General features: G+C 36.2%; 2 protein-coding genes across 2 annotated transcripts; both read right to left on the bottom strand.

The window, feature by feature from the left end:
• Positions 1-1,145: 1,145 nt before the first annotated feature.
• LOC137391657 (uncharacterized) lies at positions 1,146-2,951 on the bottom strand. Its single transcript, XM_068078171.1, has 2 exons — positions 2,461-2,951; positions 1,146-1,818 (listed from the first exon to the last, which is right to left on the bottom strand). Exons 1-2 carry the CDS (start codon positions 2,770-2,772, stop codon positions 1,660-1,662), a joined length of 471 nt encoding a protein of 156 aa, XP_067934272.1. The 5' UTR covers positions 2,773-2,951; the 3' UTR covers positions 1,146-1,659.
• Positions 2,952-5,861: 2,910 nt separating this feature from the next.
• LOC137391987 (aryl hydrocarbon receptor nuclear translocator homolog) lies at positions 5,862-23,358 on the bottom strand. Its single transcript, XM_068078566.1, has 14 exons — positions 23,278-23,358; positions 19,915-19,978; positions 19,573-19,626; positions 18,384-18,541; positions 14,527-14,699; positions 14,112-14,229; positions 13,954-13,983; positions 12,372-12,563; positions 9,523-9,721; positions 9,314-9,420; positions 8,125-8,275; positions 7,107-7,240; positions 6,530-6,690; positions 5,862-6,383 (listed from the first exon to the last, which is right to left on the bottom strand). Exons 2-14 carry the CDS (start codon positions 19,944-19,946, stop codon positions 6,156-6,158), a joined length of 1,737 nt encoding a protein of 578 aa, XP_067934667.1. The 5' UTR covers positions 19,947-19,978; positions 23,278-23,358; the 3' UTR covers positions 5,862-6,155.

The following is a 23,358-nucleotide window of genomic DNA, read 5'->3' as shown; positions in this document are numbered from 1 at the left end:
TAATGAAAGTAGAATTAATCAATCTCAAAAAGCAAGACTAGCAGTGTCATTTATATTATGATGTTACAGTTATACGGCAAAATTTTAAATGTTTCATTAGCATTTGATTTCAAAATTCAAATTAAAATAAATTTAAATAAAAAAAAGGCTCCTATTGCAAAAGTTACTTTGAAAAAATCTATTTTTCTCTAAAAGACTCAAAACCAAAGCTCATTTGTATACATGATTTAATCAAGGCAAATGCAGCCAAATTTCAAAGTTGATGATTAATTGCTTATAGGTACATATACTATATAAGTTCATACTTATTGTAAACTAAAACTTAAATCTGCATTATTATGAGAAATAATTTTTTTCAATCACCATATTATAAGACCCTTATGTACTAAACAGACTTTAATATTTACACAAAAAAGCAAAAAAACTGACCAAAAACTAATTTCATAACACACCCTAAAAAAGTTTGAAAGACTCTGTTGTTGGGACAATAAGTGTAAGCTTACAAAATACTAACATATTTGCTAAACTGTTTTCAATAATTCTAGTGGTTTGTCAACTTTTTCCTAGAAGTTCCTATTTTTGAAAACTTATCACAACAGAAAGCATTGATATATTTGTACTTAATAAGGGGCCATTAGAATAATAGCTAAGGAGAAAGAGAAGAATTATGCTGCGGACATTTGGAATCTCAGAAGCACACTGTGCAAGCAAGTGTAGTTCGCGTGAGAGAGTGAGGCAACTTGCTAGACTGTCAATCAACTGAGGGTGTTGATGCGCTAGAATAAATAAAAATGATTTATAGCTGACAAGCTGGTATTTATCGCATGAAGGTCTAGGTATCCAGTTTCCCAATAGTGCTGAATGCAGAGTCGCTGCAGAGAAAAGCTTTCAATCATACTGTAGATTATATAAATTATTTTGATTTTAGTCCGTGTTAGTTAATAATTGGTTTGAAGAGTTTGGATCATCCTTTTATTGTGGCGCAGCGCTCATGAACAAGTCTGATCTTTGTAGAATCATTCCTATAAGATTGCTGTGGATGTAGTCGAGTTAAAGACTACTTTATTGCATGCAGTCTGAACTGATCTACATTACTTATTTAAATTTGCATTATAGATTTAGAGACCATGCGCATTCATATGCATTCACATTTATTGTATGCTCAAAGGACCTAAAACTCAAATGCTTTTGCGTGTACATGTATGTAAGCCCTCGTTTGAAACTCATAAGCATCTAAAATTATCACAAATAAAGCGCAATTCTTACTCAATCAAATAGTCACAGAGAACAAAAATAAACAAACTATTAAAAATATAATGGTGCCTTGCAAGAAGGTCCCCACCTTACAACTAGACTTTATATTGTTTTCTAAAGTAGTACAAGTTTTTACATGATACAGAGAACAAAACTTATGTAAGCTAATATCAAGTGAATAAATAGTAAGAAATAAATCCGGAATAAGTGATTGCATGAGAGTATTTTTAGCTGGTATGCGTTGCATTCAGAGAAGAACTTCATCATGTCTTGAGCTTATTAGAGGTGGAGCTTATTGTCATTCTTAAAATAGGAAACGCACATTTTACCCACACAATTTTCATATACGTGTTGCCTCCTTGCTAAGTTAGGCAATGTGTTGGCTATGACAGCACAGGGCACGAATCAGAGTTGAGTGTGATGGCTATCAGATGACCACATTGAGCATGTGTCAGAGTTGATTGTTGGGTTGTTGTTATAGTAACAGTGGTCAGAGAACAAGCTTTTCATTTTCTCTCGCAACAAGGTATTCCGTTTGATGAAGGATGAGGAACCTTTAGAAACCTACAATATTAGCAGGCTTGTAAATCTGCTGGTGCCCTTCTGGTTGGTTTATGCAACAAGTTCCACATCTGAATGGAAAGTTGCATGTTTCTGCATTCCCCTCATTACCTTGTTCCTTTATATACCCTTTCTTCAGCCTTTGAGGAAGTTATGCATCCTCTTTACGTAATGCAATATTCGGTAAGTATGCTAATGATGTAGTTGAATGATGACATTCAAAGAGAAGAAGAAACCAGAAGCAGGCCAGAGAAAGGTTTCAAACCTATCACTGAATAAGCCTATACAATAACAAACCGCAAGAAGTTGCATGGAACAAAGATCAGTTTTTAAGACATGCTGACTCCTTTACGTTAATGTTACGAGGAATCTCTTAACAGAAATAGCTCTTGCATACACTACAAGACCAGCTGTTTGTAGCGCAATCTGAGAAGAAAATACACACTTTTGAAGGATTCTATAATATGATTGGCTCTTCTAAACCAACACATTCCATCACATGAGATGAGCTTCTAGGGTAAACAGACAGGCCTGTAAAGCAAACAAGTATTAGATTATTTAGCAAGCATTCATGAGCTATTATTCCTTAATCAATATGATAAAGGTGAATGATAAATAAATTTCAGAAATATATTGTGTTCTCACCTTAAGGTTAACCTGAGGCGCAAAGTCACTCTTATAGAAGCTACGATCTCTCACAAGGGAATCTCTTGGATCCTCTTTACGAAGGACAGTCATAAATCCCCTTGCGACGCTGTCGGATGCATGCTCCAGACATCTTACACGTTGAGTTGGCAGCTTAACAATAACACGAGAGGTTGCATCTGGTGAAGCATCTTCACCAATGGTAGACTTCGAAACACACTGCCCGACTTGTTGTTTCCAGTTTTCTGTAAGACCATCATCAATGGTTCGGCAGTTGAGGATCTCATTGGAGAAGCTGCTGAATCTAGCCATGGCTGACTCGATAGCGTTAAAAGAGAGCGACTAAAAGTTAACACACAGCCGCTAGTAAAACTCCAAAGGTATTGATTCATCTCAACAAATTATTTACTCACTTAAGCCATTAACTACTGCTTTGTTCTGCAAACATATTTTATAGTTGACTACCGCAAACAACACTTCCTCTGCATTGTCTATTTAATTCACGAATAGCGCTCAACTCTGTCGTCGCTCTATTTTCAGCCAACCGCAACATATTGGCATCATCAGGCAGAACCTGGGTCATGTTTAGTTACTCTAAGCAGAAAACAGGCTGTTTATCTGCTATTAACGATACACATATGACTAGTATGCATAGTACAATATGCCTTACAGCTGATGCTATTGATTTTAATAGCTTTACAAGTATTTATATATGGTATATATATATACATTATTATATTTTCTTTCATGTAACAGTTGTCTACGTGTTTGCATATTTTTTGTGTGAAACGGTTGCCTATGTGTTTGTATGTATATATATATAATTGTATATCAATACATACAATACATATATAATTAGCACGAGTATATATAGCACGAGTATATATAGCATGACTATATATATATGATTATATATATAATTATATATATAATTATATATATAATTATATATATAATTATATATATCTATTTCCTCTATATATATAAATCTTAATGTTTGTCCGACCGTATGTAATTCCATCTGTCCAGCTATTATAGCGATAGTCTTAAGCGTGAGAAATCCGCAGCGAATTGGATTTGAACTCACAACCTCCAGTTTTGTGGACATCTATTTATCCAATACACTAAACCGTCCAACCCCCTATATCATGGAATAAATACTTGGAATACATGACAATCTTTCACGGCTTCACTCTAAACACTGCAACTAGCTTTATGTGTAAAGCCATACCAGAAGAAAAATCTGTGAAGCCTTGCCAGATGAAACATGCATGCCCATAAGTGAAGCAAAATGCTTGAACTCATATAGCCAACAAGACTATTGCAATCAGTATAGATCCATAGTAGGCACTGCAGCCGGTGCAGTATGAATTACACAGAAATAAGCACAGTAAACACAAATAACACAGTACACAGAAATAAACACAGCTTACAGAAATAAACCAACACCTTGATTTGAAAGTTAGAATGGTAAATGTTGATGTTGAATATGTTGATTACAGGTTAATTTTTTACACAAAAACTTTTTTTATCACTCGTGCAACCCCTGGCATCTAGCAAGTACAGTATATATACAATCTAAAAGAGGTTATAACAAGAAGCACAGTTGTGGTCGTAAATGCAACTGTGGTTTCACGATCACAACTACGCCTCTTTATATAACGAAGCATATATATTTTTTCAAATTTTGAACAAAGACACCTGAAGAGCAAAACAGCAGAACAGATTTGCAGTGAAGAAAAATTTGATTTTACAGATAAGTTTTAGCATATATATAAAAAGTGTATTTATATATATACATACTATATACATATATAGTAGGCTATTATATATAAATATATAACACATATATAGCACATATATAGCACATATATATGTTTATACTAGGTGAATGCCTGGCATTGCCCGGCTAATAAAACAGTCTTTAGACAGAAAATGTATTTTCATTTAACATATACAACATTTACCATTCTAACTTTTAAACTTCATATCATGAGAAAAGTGTTTTTGTGCAGCTCAAATGAATTAAGAGAAAAAATAAAACAACTGTAAAGGTTTTCAAACTTTTTTAAACAACTAACTTTTAAATTTCATATCATGGAAGAAGTGTTTTGGTAAAATAAATTAGGAGGAAAAATAAAACTGTAAAGGTGTTTAAATGTAAATGTGAAATCATTAGTAAGTCATGCCTAAATATAGTCTGTTTTGCTACGATTACAATGAAAAATTATTTGGTATACAATTATATAATTTGAGTTCGTTTCAGTGTTGGTATTATAAGGCGAAAATATCGTAGAGTGATATAGAAACCCATAGTAATTATCTAATGCAAACACCTGGTAAAAATCATCAAAAATCACCATCATTACAAAATAGTAACAGAATATATTAACCTTAATAATTATAGTTACCTACAATAACTTTAGTGGATTTTGTGGTTATGATCTGCAAGAAAATGTAACATTACAATGTACTACGCGCAGAACATCCTGTGGAGTTTTTACCTTCAAAACATAAGTGTAACATAAACGCTGAATCTAACTTAAATGAATTTAGCTTACTAGACACATACTTAAAAAGAGTTTTAGGATGTATTTTAATAAACTTTAAACTTGTAACTAAAATTTTATCACTTAGCTGTTTTTACCATAACGGATATCGCCGAACTCGCCATGGCGAGCAATGTATATCTCTTAATAACGTATATAATCAGTACACAAATCGCCAAATTTTAATTTTGAGAGAAATTTTTGTTGATATTATATGGCGGGAAAACAAATTCGCCTTACTATGGCGAGGCCATAGATTTTATGTTAAAAGATTTTATAACAGGGGCAACATAACCAGTAGGCGCAAAGAATCAATTAATGCATCATTTAGCGCGTGAAACGAAAAAAGGGTATGCAGTAAGAGCATTGGAATCGTAAAATTCTTCATAGATTCGTGGTTAGATGATTGGTTTACAAACAAGTGGGCGCAATCTTAATGAGTTCAATTCCAGCACGTTATGAGCTTTTCGTTGAAAGATTTTTATAGCTATAGCTGGACACACTGAAACACAGAATCACAGTAAACACACAAACACTGAGATTTATATATGTAAATAAAAGATATAATATATATAGTGCATATATATATATAGTACATATATACATGCATATATATGTGCATATTTTTCAATCATGAAAACAAACACCTGTACAACATTTAGTAATTAGATTAAATATTGACGTACAGAGCGGTGCACAGGGCTTCTTTACACTAAAAGCTTTTAGATGATAACTCTAAAACTAACACAGCAAAGCGGGTAAAAATACTTTTGTAACAGTATTTATGGCTATCCTCAAATGTAACACTGAGTGCAATAATGATGATGCATGTATTTACTGCTTAGAGACATATTGCGAGTTTTCTAAACTTTTATTTAAAGTAGACTTCATTGCTTTGTATGGATCAATGATAAGAACTAAAGGGCAGGCGCATACAATATACATTTACAAACAATAACAAGAGCGGCAAATTCACTAGCGTAACAATAAAAATCACCATATTAATTATGTATATAATATAACAACAAAATAAATAGTGTTTTCGCAAAACACTAGCAACGTATATATAAAACTGTATGATGACAAGGATAGAGCTCGAGCGTTGGCTGTACATCATAGAAGATATAGAAAGGTTAAATTAGGAGGCTACTGCTGTTGGTTATATCCGTTGTAGAGAGGATTGAGGTCTCCAAAATGTTGCTGGTTTGACATGTGTGGATTTATAGGCATATCAGGAACCACCTGCGTTGGCTGCCAGTTAGCCTGCTGCCAAGATGGTTGCCCCAGCTGTTGTGATGCGTGAATGTTGGAAGCGTAGCGCTGAGTCTGCTGGTTAACAGCCGTATTGAAATCGGGCATCGGCTCAGCAGCCTGCTGCAAACAATCGCAATACCTTTGAGATACTAAGGCAGCAGCGGTAACACCGACATCTCCAAACATTCCACATTGTAACTAGTCAAGGAATAATAAAATGCACTAAGATTTAAAAGGCCAACTGAGATAATGGAGAAATCATTTACCTGAATGGTTTGCTGCCCATAGGCATTGCTGGCATTAGCGGACAAGTGCGGCCAGGAATGATCCTCACCATTGTTTACAGGGGAACAGTAGTTAGCGGCTGGTGGCATGGTGACCGTGCTCGGACAAGTATTGTTATCCGCGTATGGAAAGACAGAGCGCGCTGCAATCCATAACGAGTGAATTGGTTTAAAAGCTCAAGGAATAACTTACATCTTTCCTCAGATGACTCAAAGAGTAATTCCAATTTATCACTGATTTAGAGACTAGACTACAAACTCATAAAAGCTAAATAAGAAGCAAAATGAGACCCCTGAGAGTGACGGAACGAATGACACACGTCACGTCGAACATCATTAAGAGAGAAGCTAAGGCATACATATTAGGAAGCTAATCCTTTACCGCTTCTCCAAATCTGTTGATGATACAGACTGGGAACCGTAATATACAAAATTACATCTGTTTGGAATATATTTTGATCGCATAAATAATAATTTTTAACACTAATCATAAAATTAATAAATAAATTATGAAAAGGGTGAAGAGGAATACAAAGAGGAAGAGCAACTAATGACTCACACTCCACAGAGCCTTGCTGAGCTGTCATATAACTATCTGGACCAGCAAGAACAAAATTATGTGATCTACTCTGTATGTTATCAGCTACAGGAGCAGCGGCGCTGTTAGTCATCGGGTCGTGACCTGTAGTTGACCTGTACAACGAAACACGTGCAAGAAATTTATGCAATCACCTTGTTATGCAATCACTTCTTTGTTGACATGACGTAAATGTAGAGGAGTTAATAAACATTTGAAATAAAACACAAATATAATTAAAACATTCATGTTAAGTTAAATCTAATAAAAAGTAAAAAAAATGTCTACCATTTACTCTGCCAGCCTTCATATCCATTCACAGGTCTCCAAGGTAACAATGTAAACCTCTTCCTATAGATTATCACGCTATCGATGTATTTTTATATTTAGTTTGTTTCATACGCTTACATAATGTATTTGTTTTAGTGTTATTTTATGACACTAAAAAATAACACTAAAACAAAAACTATGTGAACAACTCAAATGCAAACAGCCATGGGTCAGAAGTGCTGACTTATCATCGGTAGGTTGGTGATTGGGTCACACACGTACCATTGATGGTGTTAAGGGCACCTGACCACAATTACTTCTGTGCCATATCAGCGCTAAATCTGTGGATCCTGATGTGAAAATCTCCTTTTGGCTTTTTCACAGAGATATGAGATTATAATCATTCTATGAGTTTTTATTTGTTTTAATGTTATAAGCAATTCCTTTGTATATTTATTGCCGTTTTACAAGCTTTACAATGAATTAAATGAGTACAACATATTCTCATAAGAATTGTTGCTCCAACATATGAGGGTCTTTACATACTAAACAATGTCAGAATTATAACAGCCTCTAGTCTAACATGGCTCAATTGAGTTCAGCTACTCATTTAAGTCTCAGACTTACAATTCATAAAGAAGGGTAGCCCGACCCCTGCCCTTCCTCGATATATTATTTGCTATTTCCAACTCATCACAATCGCTCAGAATTCATGATAGAATGAACTCACTTGGCAAGACTGCTTGTGCTCACCACATACTCTATCTCATCCGAGTACGGGTTGTGGAACGTAAAACTGTTTGTGTTCAGCCAGATCCACTCCGTGGATTTACCACGAAAACGATACACCGTAGAAAGTGTCTGGCCCTTCAACTTGAGGACTAAAAACACGAATGCCATTCTCAGAACTCACCAAATTTTATCTTTAATTTTAATTCGACAGTTAGTTGCCCAGAAAAACCAAGTAATGCAGTTCAAACTCGATGCACTAGAAAAAGGTCCTGGAGTCTACCATGAGACAGCATTGTAATGCTGGATTCACTCGCAACTAGTGAGAAAAACCAACAAAACAAACCTATTTAAATACTTCAATAAACTGGTAAAATATATATTTACTCTGGTTAGGAAACAAGGACCACCTAGAAGACTCTTAGTTCTGTTAATCTGTGACGGTGGTGAATACCATTTTTGCAAAGCTTATTTGCTCAACACACAATTAAATGTCTCGGAATTAGCTGTCAGATGCACCTGCTATCACATGCCTCGTAAAAAGGGGCAAAAGCAACTAGCAACTCATCTTTAAACAAGCGCACTCCCTTAAATGTTAGGATGGGTTACTACTCATCACTACAGAATCTAATATAAGCTGATTGTGACGCAATATGATGCTTTCCTGTTTCCAGCGACCGCTTCACAAGTGAGGTAAGAAAAATCATAGCGGAAGTCTGCATGCCTAACTTGCTGTTATCACATCAACATCTGACAAATATCCCCATGTCAATAATACCAGCGTGGTCTCTTCAATTGACACAAGCTATTCGTGAACATGAGCTACGATGCTTTTGATGCCATGTTATAGACGTGTTCTATCTACAGCACACAGGCCTCTGATACCATGTGATATACATGCATGTATTCTATCTACAGCACACAAGCCTCTGATACCATGTGATGTATGTATTCTGTCTACAGCACACAGGTCTCTGATACCATGTGATATACATGTATGTATTCTATCTACAGCACAACAGCTTGCATGGTTTCAAATGGCATGAAGCAAGTGATTTATCTAGACAGGTAATCTAGCCATCAACCAGCATGATAAATTTGAGATTTTATTCATACAATGTAGAAAACAAGTTTGGCAACACTTCAAAGGAGAAAGACTATAAACTCAAAATTCTGACATGGACACCAACCTTGCTCAAAACTTTCTCTCATTCGTACCTCATCTTCTGGGTGAAAGAATTCAAAAACAGATTTACCAAGCAGCTCTGTTGGCTTGAATCCAATAACTTTCAACACTCTATAAACAGGAAATCATTAATTCAACTGAAAATATGTACCAACACGCCATCTCATAATGCATAACAATTACGATGACAAGAGATCTAACTGTTTCCTTTACCTTTGATCAACAAATGTGAATTTGCCATCTATCGAATGACGGGAGATGAACTCAGTAGGAGAAGAGAGATTGTTTTGATCAGCGCAATTGGGAGATGATGTGACCTGTAGACGACCTACAGCCACCAGGCAGGGCACAGTGTTGGCGCTGTTTGATGTGTCCGCACTAGTGGCACTTACTGGCACAGCACCCGTCTGTTCTCCTGTCAAATGGAACCAGAGAATAAAAGACTGTATGTAATTGAGATGTTCAGGAGCGATTAAACTGAGCCTGTCAAAGCAAAACTGCGATTAGCAAAGATTATCAAAATAGCAAAAACTCGCTGGCAGTATAATAGATAAAACTAATAAAAATCAGTCAGTTTTGGTGTTGTAACAAATTTAGGTGTCAACAATTTATTTGCAACATAATTTCATTAAACTAGTCGTCATAAATTAGTGGGTGAAAATCTAAAAAACTAAATGACGTAATAAGTAAATTGAAATGACCCGGTCATAAAAACCTAGTGGTAAGCAAAATAAGAGGCAATCTAATCTATTAATTGTAGCTGAAACAGGATAAAGATTTTGTTATTAAGTTTTTTGTAAATTCTAGTGTGGAGCAATAATAAACTTTGCAAAAAAACATGAAGGTTGCGTCAGAACACAATTGAAGTTCACATGAAAATATTTGTCATATCAGTTATTTACTAAGTAGGTAGATCCATGGAAGAAATACGAATAAGTCATGAAAACCAACACAACAAAACAACTGCACAAACTAATAAAGCTCTTCAGTTTTGTCAAAGTAGTTACAGTCAAACATGGATAACTCGTCCACGGATAGCTCGAACACATGGTTAATTCGAACATTTCCTTTGGTCCGTTCCCACGTAATGATAAATTGCTATAGATAACTCGAACTCAACACTGTTAATTCGAACTGTTTTTTTGCCCAACAGCTACCGAAACGGTTGTTTTCGCTTTAGAAAATCACTTTATTCAAAGCCATAGAGGTAAACTTCATCTTTTCGTAATTCATAAGCGTCGTTATTACCACCATCGGCAAAATATTTTTGTCAACGACTTTTCTAAAAGTTTGGTGAAATTTGATTTATACTGCGATACGATGAATAGCACGGGCTAGCCAGGTCACGCGCAAGAATTTTCGCCACGCACATACAAAACAAAAATCGCATGTTGTTTTGTATGTGCGTGGCGAAAATCCTTGAGTGCGTGACTCGGCTAGCCCGTGATGAATAGTTTTCCGACGTTGATTCCGTGTTGAATCAACGTCGGAATGTTGAATGTTTAAAACGTCTTAAAAAATGTTGTAATTAAAAGTATACGTTGTCTGAGCTACAAAAAACTATTCATCGTTTGACCTAAACACAGAATACGTGTGTACATTCAATAAGTATCTATTAAAAAAGCATGAGTGATATAGAATGTACCGTAAAACCTCGTAAAACTTCTAATTGAACTGCCTCGGAGTGTTGCTCTTAACAAATCCCAGGTAAAGTAAGGTAATCTGCATAAACTTCAAGAAAAAACGGCAAAATTGATCGTGGGTAAAACCCCAAAAGAAAAAAATGTCTTTTCTTTTGAGCATTTCAACAACGATCAAGTTTTGCCAATGTCAATCTGAAAAACGTCCTGGCAATAACATCACCTCAAACAACAAACCAATCTCAAGTGATAGAAAAATCTCTATACTTTTTCATGAAAACGTTTTAAACTTTACATTAGAAGCATTTAATTTGAAACAAGCCATTTGTGCTTTTGATTTATATTATAGTTTGTATATGTACATGTATCTACTAATAAATAAGTAAATATATGGACTTGTGACAGTGCTCTGATAACTTGAATGCTCTGATAATTCGAACACTTTTGCTCGGTCCCTTGAAGTTCGAGTTATCCATGTTTGACTGTAATTTTATTATTTAAATTAATATAAATGGCAAACCTAATATAATATGATTTCAATACGTTTGAGGAACTATAACAATACAAAAGTTTAATATATAGATAACAAAACAACAATAAAATATTAAGTCACAATACAACAGACTCATATAGTAAAAAGCTACAATTAAATGATAGAGCAATATATTTGGAGACATTATGCTACAGTACAATATATCCAGAGACATGCTACAGTACAATATATCTAGAGGGATTATGTTACAGTACAATATATCCAGAGACATTATACTACAGTACAATATATCCAGAGACATTATACTACAGTACAATATATCCAGAGACATTATACTACAGTACAATACATCCAGAGACATTATACCACAGTACAATATATCCAAAGACATTATACTACAGTACAATATATACAGAGACATTATACTACAGTACAATATATCTAGAAACATTATACCACAGTACAATATATCCAGAGACATTATACTACAGTACAATACATCCAGAGACATTATACCACAGTACAATATATCCAGAGACATTATACTACAGTACAATATATCCAGAGACATTATACTACAGTACAATATATCCAGAGACATTATACTACAGTACAATATATCTAGAAACATTATACCACAGTACAATATATCCAGAGACATTATACTACAGTACAATACATCCAGAGACATTATACTACAGTACAATATATCCAGAGACATTATGTTACAGTACAATATATCCAGAGACATTATACTACAGTACAATATATCCAGAGACATTATACTACAGTACAATATATCCAGAGACATTATACTACAGTACAATATATCTAGCGACATTATGTAACTATACAATGATGCAACAAGAACTCTGACACAAAATGGTTAAAACTAGTAAAAAGAAATTGAAGACAGTAAGGTAACCTACCAAGAGACCAGTTTCTAATGTAGCCAGTGACGTGCACTATGGCATACTTGTGTCCATCTTCGCTTGGCCCAAGGGTATTTTCCTGCCTCAGTCTGCTTGTATGGCTCGAGAGCATAGAGTCTCTGTGTGTGTTGCCCAGTCTCATCCTGCATATGAATCCTCGTCTAGAGCCCATGTTCAGCCTCATGGAATCTTAGACAAAAACAAAGTGATATCAACATTGGGATGCATGCAGCACAAGCTAGTAATGATATAAACTAGTAACGGTATAAACTAGTATCAGTATAAACTAGTATCAGTATAAACTAGTGTCGGTATAAACTAGTATCAGTATAAACTAGTGTCAGTATAAACTAGTGTCGGTATAAACTAGTATCAGTATAAACTAGTATCAGTATAAACTAGTATCAGTATAAACTAGTATCAGTATAAACTAGTGTCGGTATAAACTAGTATCAGTATAAACTAGTATCAGTATAAACTAGTGTCGGTATAAACTAGTATCAGTATAAACTAGTATCAGTATAAACTAGTATCGGTATAAACTAGTATCGGTATAAACTAGTATCGGTATAAACTAGTATCGGTATAAACTAGTGTCGGTATAAACTAGTGTCGGTATAAACTAGTATCAGTATAAACTAGTATCAGTATAAACTAGTATCAGTATAAACTAGTATCAGTATAAACTAGTATCGGTATAAACTAGTGTCGGTATAAACTAGTGTCGGTATAAACTAGTATCAGTATAAACTAGTATCAGTATAAACTAGTATCGGTATAAACTAGTATCGGTATAAACTAGTATCGGTATAAACTAGTATCGGTATAAACTAGTGTCGGTATAAACTAGTGTCGGTATAAACTAGTATCAGTATAAACTAGTATCAGTATAAACTAGTATCAGTATAAACTAGTATCAGTATAAACTAGTATCGGTATAAACTAGTGTCGGTATAAACTAGTGTCGGTATAAACTAGTATCAGTATAAACTAGTATCAGTACAAACTAGTATCGGTATAAACTAGTATCGGTATAAACTAGTGTCGGTATAAACTAGTATCGGTATAAACTAGTATCGGTATAAACTAGTGTCGGTATAAACTAGTGTCGGTATAAACTAGTGTCGGTATAAACTAGTATCGGTATAAACTAGTGTCGGTATAAACTAGTATCAGTATAAACTAGTATCGGTATAAACTAGTGTCGGTATAAACTAGTGTCGGTATAAACTAGTGTCGGTATAAACTAGTGTCGGTATAAACTAGTATTGGTATAAACTAGTGTCGGTATAAACTAGTATCGGTATAAACTAGTGTCGGTAGACATGTGAGACAATAGAGACATGTGAGACTGCAACTTGAATGGAACTACGGTTGTCATAGCGAGAGGGACAAACACAAAATACGACTAGTGACGTAATTTGTTAAGACATATTTTTTCGGAGCATTTCAACTGGGATCAAGTTGCACCAACTTTAATCAAATGATAGAAAAGTATCTATACTTCGTGATAAAACTTGTTAAAATTTGACGCGAGTAACCCTTCAAGCCATACCAGCACCCAACTACATTCACTCACTGCTGTGGCCTTCCTTCTTCACAGTACCACCTGCAAATACAGAGTTTAGACAGTTAATCAGATGGTGAGAATCAGAGTAAGCTTACAAGAAACAACAGCTGAAAATATGTCACGTTTTAAAGAAAAGAATAAGAATAGTGATAGTAAATTCTACTCACTCTTCAGGTCAAGTATTCGACCGCTGTTGACTAGCTCAGACTGTGAGAGATGCTCTCTTACCTTCTGGACATCTTCAGGATGAATTAGATCATAAATGGTGTGGCTGAACCATTCACTCTGGTAACATACAGGTGTTGCAGTTAACACGGATAACCTACATCAGTAACAACTAAGTAACTTACTAAAATGACTTGTTAACATTAGAAACACGTTAACACTGCTAACAGAGGCATTGAGTATTACATACCAAAGGTATCTATTATTGGTACTTACTGAGACCAGCGCTATTTATAACAGATTTAGTACTGTTAACCAAAGTTGAGAATACTCAATTAACTATGAGTACAACAGTTAACAATGATAACAAGGGTTAATAAAGAGAGTTAAGAGATAAAAGTAATTCTAAAGGAATACCTGGGATTGGCCAAGAACAGGCGTGACAGAGTCAGACACATGTACTATCCGACCGGTATCACATTGTGTAACAAACAAAAAGCCATCAGCGGCTTCCAGTATCAAATGCTTGAGCTCGTGGTCTGTGAGGAAGGAAGGTTTGTACGCCCCATCAGATCCTGTGTTTCCAGTACCTGTGAAAAGTTTTGGTATGTGCTACTGCCACTGGTTGTACCTATACTTGGGCACTAACTTCATTCGCAATATATAAATAAGCCTGTTTCCTAGCAGCTCCGAGTGATCTGGCAAAATATTATTGTCAGATGCAATCAGGATATGATGGGAGTAGCTGCTAAGCTAACTTCTGTGTAGAGATGTGAAAACATCCTCAATGGATCACAGGATCAGTGATCGGCTGAATTAGGTAAATAAAGTTGGGTAGCTTTAAAAACTACTAAAATATGCAATCAAAAATGTCCCTAAACAGCATACGTTCCAAGAAACCCTCTACTTCTTATTGCTATAATTTTTTCTGTTGCTGCAACTTTGTATGTTGATACAGCCTTCCTTGTTACTATGATCTCAGTGAAACCATCTACTATTTTGGTTATATTAATGAATAACTTAAAATAACTTGCCAAATCATACAGCCCACGACCAAAGTGATAATGGAAAAAGAAAGGGTACTGCCGGTTGAGAAATACAATATTAGCAGTCAAATGGCACTGCAGTGCAATGGTAGCTGCAATGGTAGCTGTAATGTACTGGGTGTTATTATGTACAACAAACAGCAATAATGAAAGGAAAAGGTTATATGTTTATATCTCTTCCCTGCAATAGGAGAAATGCAATATTAGAAATAAAATGGCAAGCTTCTGGGTAATATACACAGGCTGGGGGCTGTATATCATTGGTCATAGCAACCAATATCAAGAAGTTGTGATATTTATCTAGATTTCTGTATTTATTTCTAAAAAATTATGCTGAATTTAAAAATCTAAACAGATTTTAGCTGGTTGTCATAGAAATAGATGTATATCTATAAGAAAATGTAGGCCTATTACTTAATTTTGCAGATATTAAAAAGGCCTTAGCAGTACCGCGATATTGGGCACAGCCGTAGCATCATCAACTAAATCTTTAGAAAAATAATAACAGTAACATATTGCACACCATCAATCATTATATACTTCGATCTTGTAAATTCGAATGATTATTCTTTCAACTAAATCTCATAATAATCTTATAAAATCGAATAATTATTCTTACAATTAAATATTGTAATAATCTTATAAGAATCGTTAGAAAAATATCCTCATCATTTCCTTTACTTTCACTGCTTTGGACATAAGTTGGAATACCAAAGTACTCATTATAAGTGTCCAACATGTCAGAGTCCGTTAAATAGGCAAAAAAGAAACGATTGCTTTTCAGTACTTCTACGTTAATTACAGAAACCTTCGGCATTTGGGCAATGCCATAGATTGGTGAAATGTGCACGTTTTTTTCGTGAAATGCGCTCGACTTAATGGTTTTACTCTCTGTCGCAAGGCCTTATCGTTGTTTTGTTGTCCGGTCTTAATTTTGATTTAAAAAGGCTTGTCAAGTTTTTATGGCAATTTTAGGCCAAATTAATCTGTCTAATTATGTATAATCCGATCAGATGGGTTAGTTTTAGGATATTGCGGTAACTTTTCAAAGACTTGGTAACATATTTAAATATGTTTATATGTGTTTTGTATCATTATTATTATACTTAAACGGCTCTACACAAAAATGGTTAAATTTTTTTATTGAATTTCGGTACAAGGGTTTGGTAACGGCCGTTGACGGATAATTTTTCGGGAGTTGTCTGCGCATATGCATTTATTATAAAGCTCCCAAACAATCGCTTCGCTCGTGTTTGATCGTGGGATAACTTTATTCAATGAAGGTGTGCAAATGTAGCAGACCTTTGGACCATCTTGTCAACCATATGCAGGTGACCATCCTGTGTCAACCATATGCAGGTGACCAATCCTTGTCAACCATATGCAGGTGACCAACCCTTGTCAACCATCTGCAGGTGACCAATCCTTGTCAACCATATGCAAGTAACCAACCCTTGTCAACCATATGCGAGTGACCAACCCTTGTAAACCATATGCAGGTGACCAACCCTTGTCAACCATATGCAGGTGACCAATCCTTGTCAACCATATGCATGTAACCAACCCTTGTCAACCATCTGCAGGTGACCAACCCTTGTCAACCATATGCAGGTGACCAATCCTTGTCAACCATATGCAAGTAACCAACCCTTGTCAACCATCTGCAGATTACCAACCCTTGTCAACCATATGCGAGTGACCAACCCTTGTCAACCATATGCGAGTGACCAACCCTTGTAAACCATATGCAGGTGACCAACCCTTGTCAACCATATGCAGGTGACCAATCCTTGTCAACCATATGCATGTAACCAACCCTTGTCAACCATCTGCAGGTGACCAACCCTTGTCAACCATCTGCAGGTGACCAATCCTTGTCAACCATATGCAAGTAACCAACCCTTGTCAACCATATGCGAGTGACCAACCCTTGTCAACCATATGCAGGTGACCAACCCTTGTCAACCATATGCAGGTGACCAATCCTTGTCAACCATATGCAAGTAACCAACCCTTGTCAACCATCTGCAGGTGACCAACCCTTGTCAACCATATGCAGGTGACCAATCCTTGTCAACCATATGCAAGTAACCAACCCTTGTCAACCATCTGCAGATTACCAACCCTTGTCAACCATATGCGAGTGACCAACCCTTGTCAACCATATGCGAGTGACCAACCCTTGTAAACCATATGCAGGTGACCAACCCTTGTCAACCATATGCAGGTGACCAATCCTTGTCAACCATATGCAGATTACCAACCCTAGTAAACCATATGCAAGTGACCAACCCTTGTCAACCATATGCAAGTAACCAACCCTTGTCAACCATCTGCAGGTGACCAACCCTTGTCAACCATATGCAGGTGACCAATCCTTGTCAACCATATGCATGTAACCAACCCTTGTCAACCATCTGCAGGTGACCAACCCTTGTCAACCATATGCAGGTGACCAATCCTTGTCAACCATATGCATGTAACCAACCCTTGTCAACCATCTGCAGGTGACCAACCCTTGTCAACCATATGCAGGTGACCAATCCTTGTCAACCATATGCATGTAACCAACCCTTGTCAACCATCTGCAGGTGACCAACCCTTGTAAACCATATGCAGGTGACCAACCCTTGTCAACCATATGCAGGTGACCAATCCTTGTCAACCATATGCAAGTAACCAACCCTTGTCAACCATCTGCAGGTGACCAACCCTTGTCAACCATATGCAGGTGACCAATCCTTGTCAACCATATGCAAGTAACCAACCCTTGTCAACCATCTGCAGATTACCAACCCTTGTCAACCATATGCGAGTGACCAACCCTTGTCAACCATATGCGAGTGACCAACCCTTGTAAACCATATGCAGGTGACCAACCCTTGTCAACCATATGCAGGTGACCAATCCTTGTCAACCATATGCAGATTACCAACCCTAGTAAACCATATGCAAGTGACCAACCCTTGTCAACCATATGCAAGTAACCAACCCTTGTCAACCATCTGCAGGTGACCAACCCTTGTCAACCATATGCAGGTGACCAATCCTTGTCAACCATATGCATGTAACCAACCCTTGTCAACCATCTGCAGGTGACCAACCCTTGTCAACCATATGCAGGTGACCAATCCTTGTCAACCATATGCAGATTACCAACCCTAGTAAACCATATGCAAGTGACCAACCCTTGTCAACCATATGCGAGTGACCAACCCTTGATCGTACCTTGCAAACTTTTCATGTGTGCAGCTGCCAGCCTCAAGATAGTCAGCTTGTCAGGTTTCTTTGCAAGCGAATTGCAAGTGGGTACCATCTCTGATAGCTCATTGACATAGGAGGCCATTTTGCACCGTCTCCTCCTTTCAATCTCGCAGTGGCTCTCTCTAACAAGAACAGCAGCTAAGCTTGCAAACACAAAACAATATATAAAAAATTGAGCGCATATTTGGTTATGAAAATGATAAAGTTGAAGGTGAATTGAGTGACATTCCAGGCTAATACTCAATTGAATCACGCATATCTTGTTACCACAGGCTTGTAAATTGTACTACCGTAAGTCCTCATGCTCAAGCCGCGCGGCTTGTGCTCAAAACTAGGTCTCACGAAAGAAAAAACAATCCTCCAACAAGCCGCGTATGCCCACAGACCGCTGCTAATGACTGAGGTTTTGTCATCCTTGACCCCTTCAGGAGCGAGAGTGTTGAGAAGGGTTTCGCTATACCCCCGTCCTCTTGAATAAGAAAACAGAATACATCAGTACATGTGAAAAGAATTTTCTTTTACTTCCGAGTTCGAATTAAAATTTCTAAACCCTTGCATCAAGAACTTACTTGCCATGTCTCAGCTAGATTTTTATTGCGCTGTTAGAGGGCTTCACGTTTATGGAAAGATGCCGGTCAAGAATGAAACAGTTTTAATAACCTATGACTGTGGTGAGTTAAACATTAGCGATAAATTCTTTTTTAGTCTAAAGTATTCCATAAACATGACCTTGAAAATAAATGAGTAGGTCGCCAAAATCCCGTACATAAAAGTGTATTATGACTGCGATTCTATGGTTATAGCGCGAAACTGAGCAGAGATCGCATTTATCGAGAAGCCGCCCTAAGCCTCACGTAAGTTTTAAAAACTTGGCTTTAGCAGCGGCCTATGACCTTGAACCAGAAGCCGCGCCCAACGACAAGCCACGCGGCTTGAGCATAAAGACTTACGGTACTGTTATAATGGTAAGATGTATTTAATTACAACCAGAGACCATGAGGTTATAACAGTTGAGTAAGACATGCTGCTGACACGCTGACATGCCATACTATGTGCCATACTACGTGACATGATAGAGATACACCCTGATGAATGAGGTCTGAGGAATAGCAAGCAGATGATGTCATCATATGTTAAGCCAGACACAACTCACCTCGCATATTTCTCTTTGTCTGTTATCTCCTGAGAGAAATCATCATCTTCAGAGCTGAATATATATGAAAACAATAATAGTTTGGCGATGAACTGTTGGGTCTTTCGTGATCACTAGTCGATGAATAAATCCAATACAGAAATTGTAGAATAGCTTTTAGCAACTTAATAATCTATTCATTCTGTCACAGTTAACAAATAGCGCAGACGGCGTGCGACGGGCTCCACAATGGCCCGTAGAAACTAGTATTGTTTACGGGTTGTATGACATATTAGCGACACCTGCGCCCTGCCAGCCTTGTAACTGTGGCTTTGGATGTCCAATAATGAAAGGCAAACTTACGGACTAGCGGAGAGGGCCCGCTTCCTGCTCATCTCAGAACCGCAGCTTCTGTCCCTATTGCTGCCTACAAGGAAAGGAAGGCAGAATTGTGGTCGGTCCCGAGGGTGGCAGCAAGATAATCACGAAGAAAGGGGTTATTATTGGAAAGAAGAGTATCAAGTGCATCGAATCACTGAAATTAGCCATAGGAATACAATACTAATAATCAGCTATAGCTGCCTTGCATTTCTTAAGAACATAAATCCATGAACGTACAACAAACTCATTTAATCACAATCAAAGATTTTAAAAATTTTAGCCATTACAAAGAAGCATTTTACAACATCAAGCTAATTTCAATACCATAAGCTGATCACTAATCAGAAATGATTATCGAGCTCGTCGACACCAAACAAATGGGCATTTTTTAAAACTATCGAAAAAGGAGTCAGCGATTATTATTTTGCCCCAGAACATACCTAGAAGTTTAGCATTGCTTGTCGAAGAACTGAATGACATAAAAATCAGTTACTTTAAATACATGAAAAGTAATTCTCTACAGAGCAGCAGTCAACCTGCCTGTCCATCTAGTGACACTCTCAAATAGCTAAGTATTAACATTTCATTCTGACAACTGGCACTAGCAACTGATTTGTTCTCAAGGAAATGCATTGCATAAACAACTGATGACACACCAACTTATCAAATGCAGATAATATCTATACTAACTCAGTCTTAAATGTACAATAAGTTGCAAAAAATACACTGCTGAAAGTTTAAAAATGTTATTACAAAAGGCTTGTGAATCTATTGACTTTGAAAAATGTCAGTTGAATCAGATCTAAAAACAGATCTTTTGAATTCAGCCTACAATATTATGCATTTGTTTGAAATTTTAGCCTCACAAAGGGTTGTTTGGTTTTATAAGTATTGGAAATAGATTACAAGTTCTTAAAAAAGCTTAAAATATTTTATTTTGTACTCAACTAATCCATTAATCATCGATAAAGATCATGAACTCATTAAATTACGATGTTTAAACAGCATAAACATTGTATTGATCTTTATTGTAGTAGATTGCAGTGTCAAAAAGCATTTGAGCTATTTACGGTCGAGCTGTGAAATAAACCACACCCCTGTAGGAGTTATCTTGACTATAGTTTAATGTAAATATTTGATTTTGCAAAAGATTACACGTGTAACATGATAAATGGACCCGAGATGCCCCAAAATAAGTCAACTCACAGACTGATAGTAAGCCAATACACCAACTCATAACCAATGCAAAGCCTTTTAAATGGCTTTGAAAAGCCTTTTGAAAGGCTTTGCACTGCATCTCTGCATTTTTCAAACCCTTTAAAAAAAACTAAGTGAATTGGCAGTGTTCATCTATAGTTACATAACAGCATTGTGACAGTGAGGTGTGACAGTGAGGTGTGACAGTGAGGTGTGACAGTGAGGTGTGACAGTGAGGTGTGACAGTGAGGTGTGACAGCCAGTTGTGACAGTGAGCGGACAAGATAAACTAAAAACAATAATAATGAATAATGCTCATTTAGGTGGTATCTGGGAAGATTTTTAATAGTTGCCACATTCGTGCAACTTTCCAGCATGTCAAAATGCAATATTTCTTTTGAAGAGATGGTGTACACACATAAAAATGTTGCCATGTCGCGCAGTGACTTCACGTAGACCTACCGGTAATCAGTATCTGTTGCTAGAAGTGTCGACAACAGCTAAGTAGCTGTAGTTGTTGTATTAAATCCTTACGAATCTTGTCATTTAAATTCAATGATGTACACACCCTCATACCAACAATCAGCTTTCATCACATCAGTTTCATTTTCCTCACTTGAATCTGCTAGAAAGTGTTCAATGTTTTTACCATAATAATTTAGATCAGTTTAAAATTTGATGAAATGATCAGCAATTAAAGGTAACGCTGAACAATGGTATTTAACTATGAGAGTAATGATAGAAAATTGAGCAGCTCTACCTTAAGGTTGCTATGAGAAAATTATATAAGTGTACAAAAATAGTTCATCGCTAGAGTTTTCACCTTGATATTAGCGTGACACCCATAACAATTTATACATCATTGTTAGCCATGAACATATGCTAGAAATAATTCATTGCTAGCATAAGCAATTGAGACCATTTTGTCAATTGAAAAAAATTGCCTTATACCGTATAAACATCTTATATAAACATTATAAGATTATACAGACATATAAACATTTTACTATTCTAGTTTGAGATTATTTGATGATCGATTGTGGTGTACACAAAACAATGCCTATTTAATATATTTTTGGTGAAAATGCATAGCATACGTTGTACAATGAGTAATTGAGAAGTTGAAGTGTACCAGTCAGAGATACAAATGTAAAAACACATGGCACAAAAATTCAATCGTTAAAATTGTCTCGAAAGTGTCGACATTACCAAAAAGTTTGATGCCCCTACAGGTAGCATTCAACTATGTCAGTGACAAATAGTACCAGATACAGAGCCTATTCAGCATAGTAGTTAGATAAAATTACCATTTCTTCCACTATGAATCCTACAAGCAAAAACATGCAGCAGGTCTAATAATCTCCTGATTTCTTTTACAATCACGGAATGATCTCTTTATATCTAACTTTAATTATGTCTAATGTTATTATAAAATTCTATTTTACAAAACAATTTAGAGCATGTACTAACAAGTCAATTCATCATTGTACCATTTCTTTTGAAATAATACATCGGCCATAATTTCACACTGAGCTGTGTAAAATAAGGGCTGATCCATTTAATAAACTGAAAAATTATTTACAGTTTTTCAACATGCTGGCTATGATATCATAACAATAAATACTACACGTGTTTAGCATTGCAGCAGGATGTTTTCTATTTTAAAAGGTCTATGCAGACTATATTGGATTTACGGCGTGTACATATACACAGAACTATAGCACACACATGTAGTATAGGCATAATATACTGCAAAAGAGTTATCACACTTTGATTTCTTTTTTGCGTAAATCGTTAATGCATACTTCGTTTTAAGATAATTTGTTAGATAAAACTTCAGCTGCTTGCGCAGTGCCCGCGAGTAGTGAGTGAGAATAATGTGCTGTTATATTTCTCGTATCGGATACCAAATTTCGATTCTAAATTCCTTTCGTACTTGGCTTGTTCATACTTTGACAATAATTTTCATGCCAGATTATACCGGAGTTGCTAACACGTCAACCTGAACGCCTCTATATTTTTAGAAACACCCCTTTTGAATCTGAAAAGACCACTCGCAGTGAACCGATATTAAACAAGCTACGTGTAAGTTTTATCATGAAATAAAAAGATTCTAAATTTCAAATGTGTGTAAACATGCTTACGCACAATTCTGAATGAGATTTTGCTTTCTAACGTGGTAATCCCCGTTAGTACAATTTTGCAATTAGTCAACCACACACAGGGTTC

The sequence above is a fragment of the Watersipora subatra genome, chromosome 3 (genome assembly GCF_963576615.1).
Source record: "Watersipora subatra chromosome 3, tzWatSuba1.1, whole genome shotgun sequence".
Taxonomy (NCBI): domain Eukaryota; kingdom Metazoa; phylum Bryozoa; class Gymnolaemata; order Cheilostomatida; family Watersiporidae; genus Watersipora; species Watersipora subatra.
The sequence above is the reverse complement of the archived record's forward strand: the minus strand, read 5'-3'. Positions and strand labels throughout refer to the sequence as shown.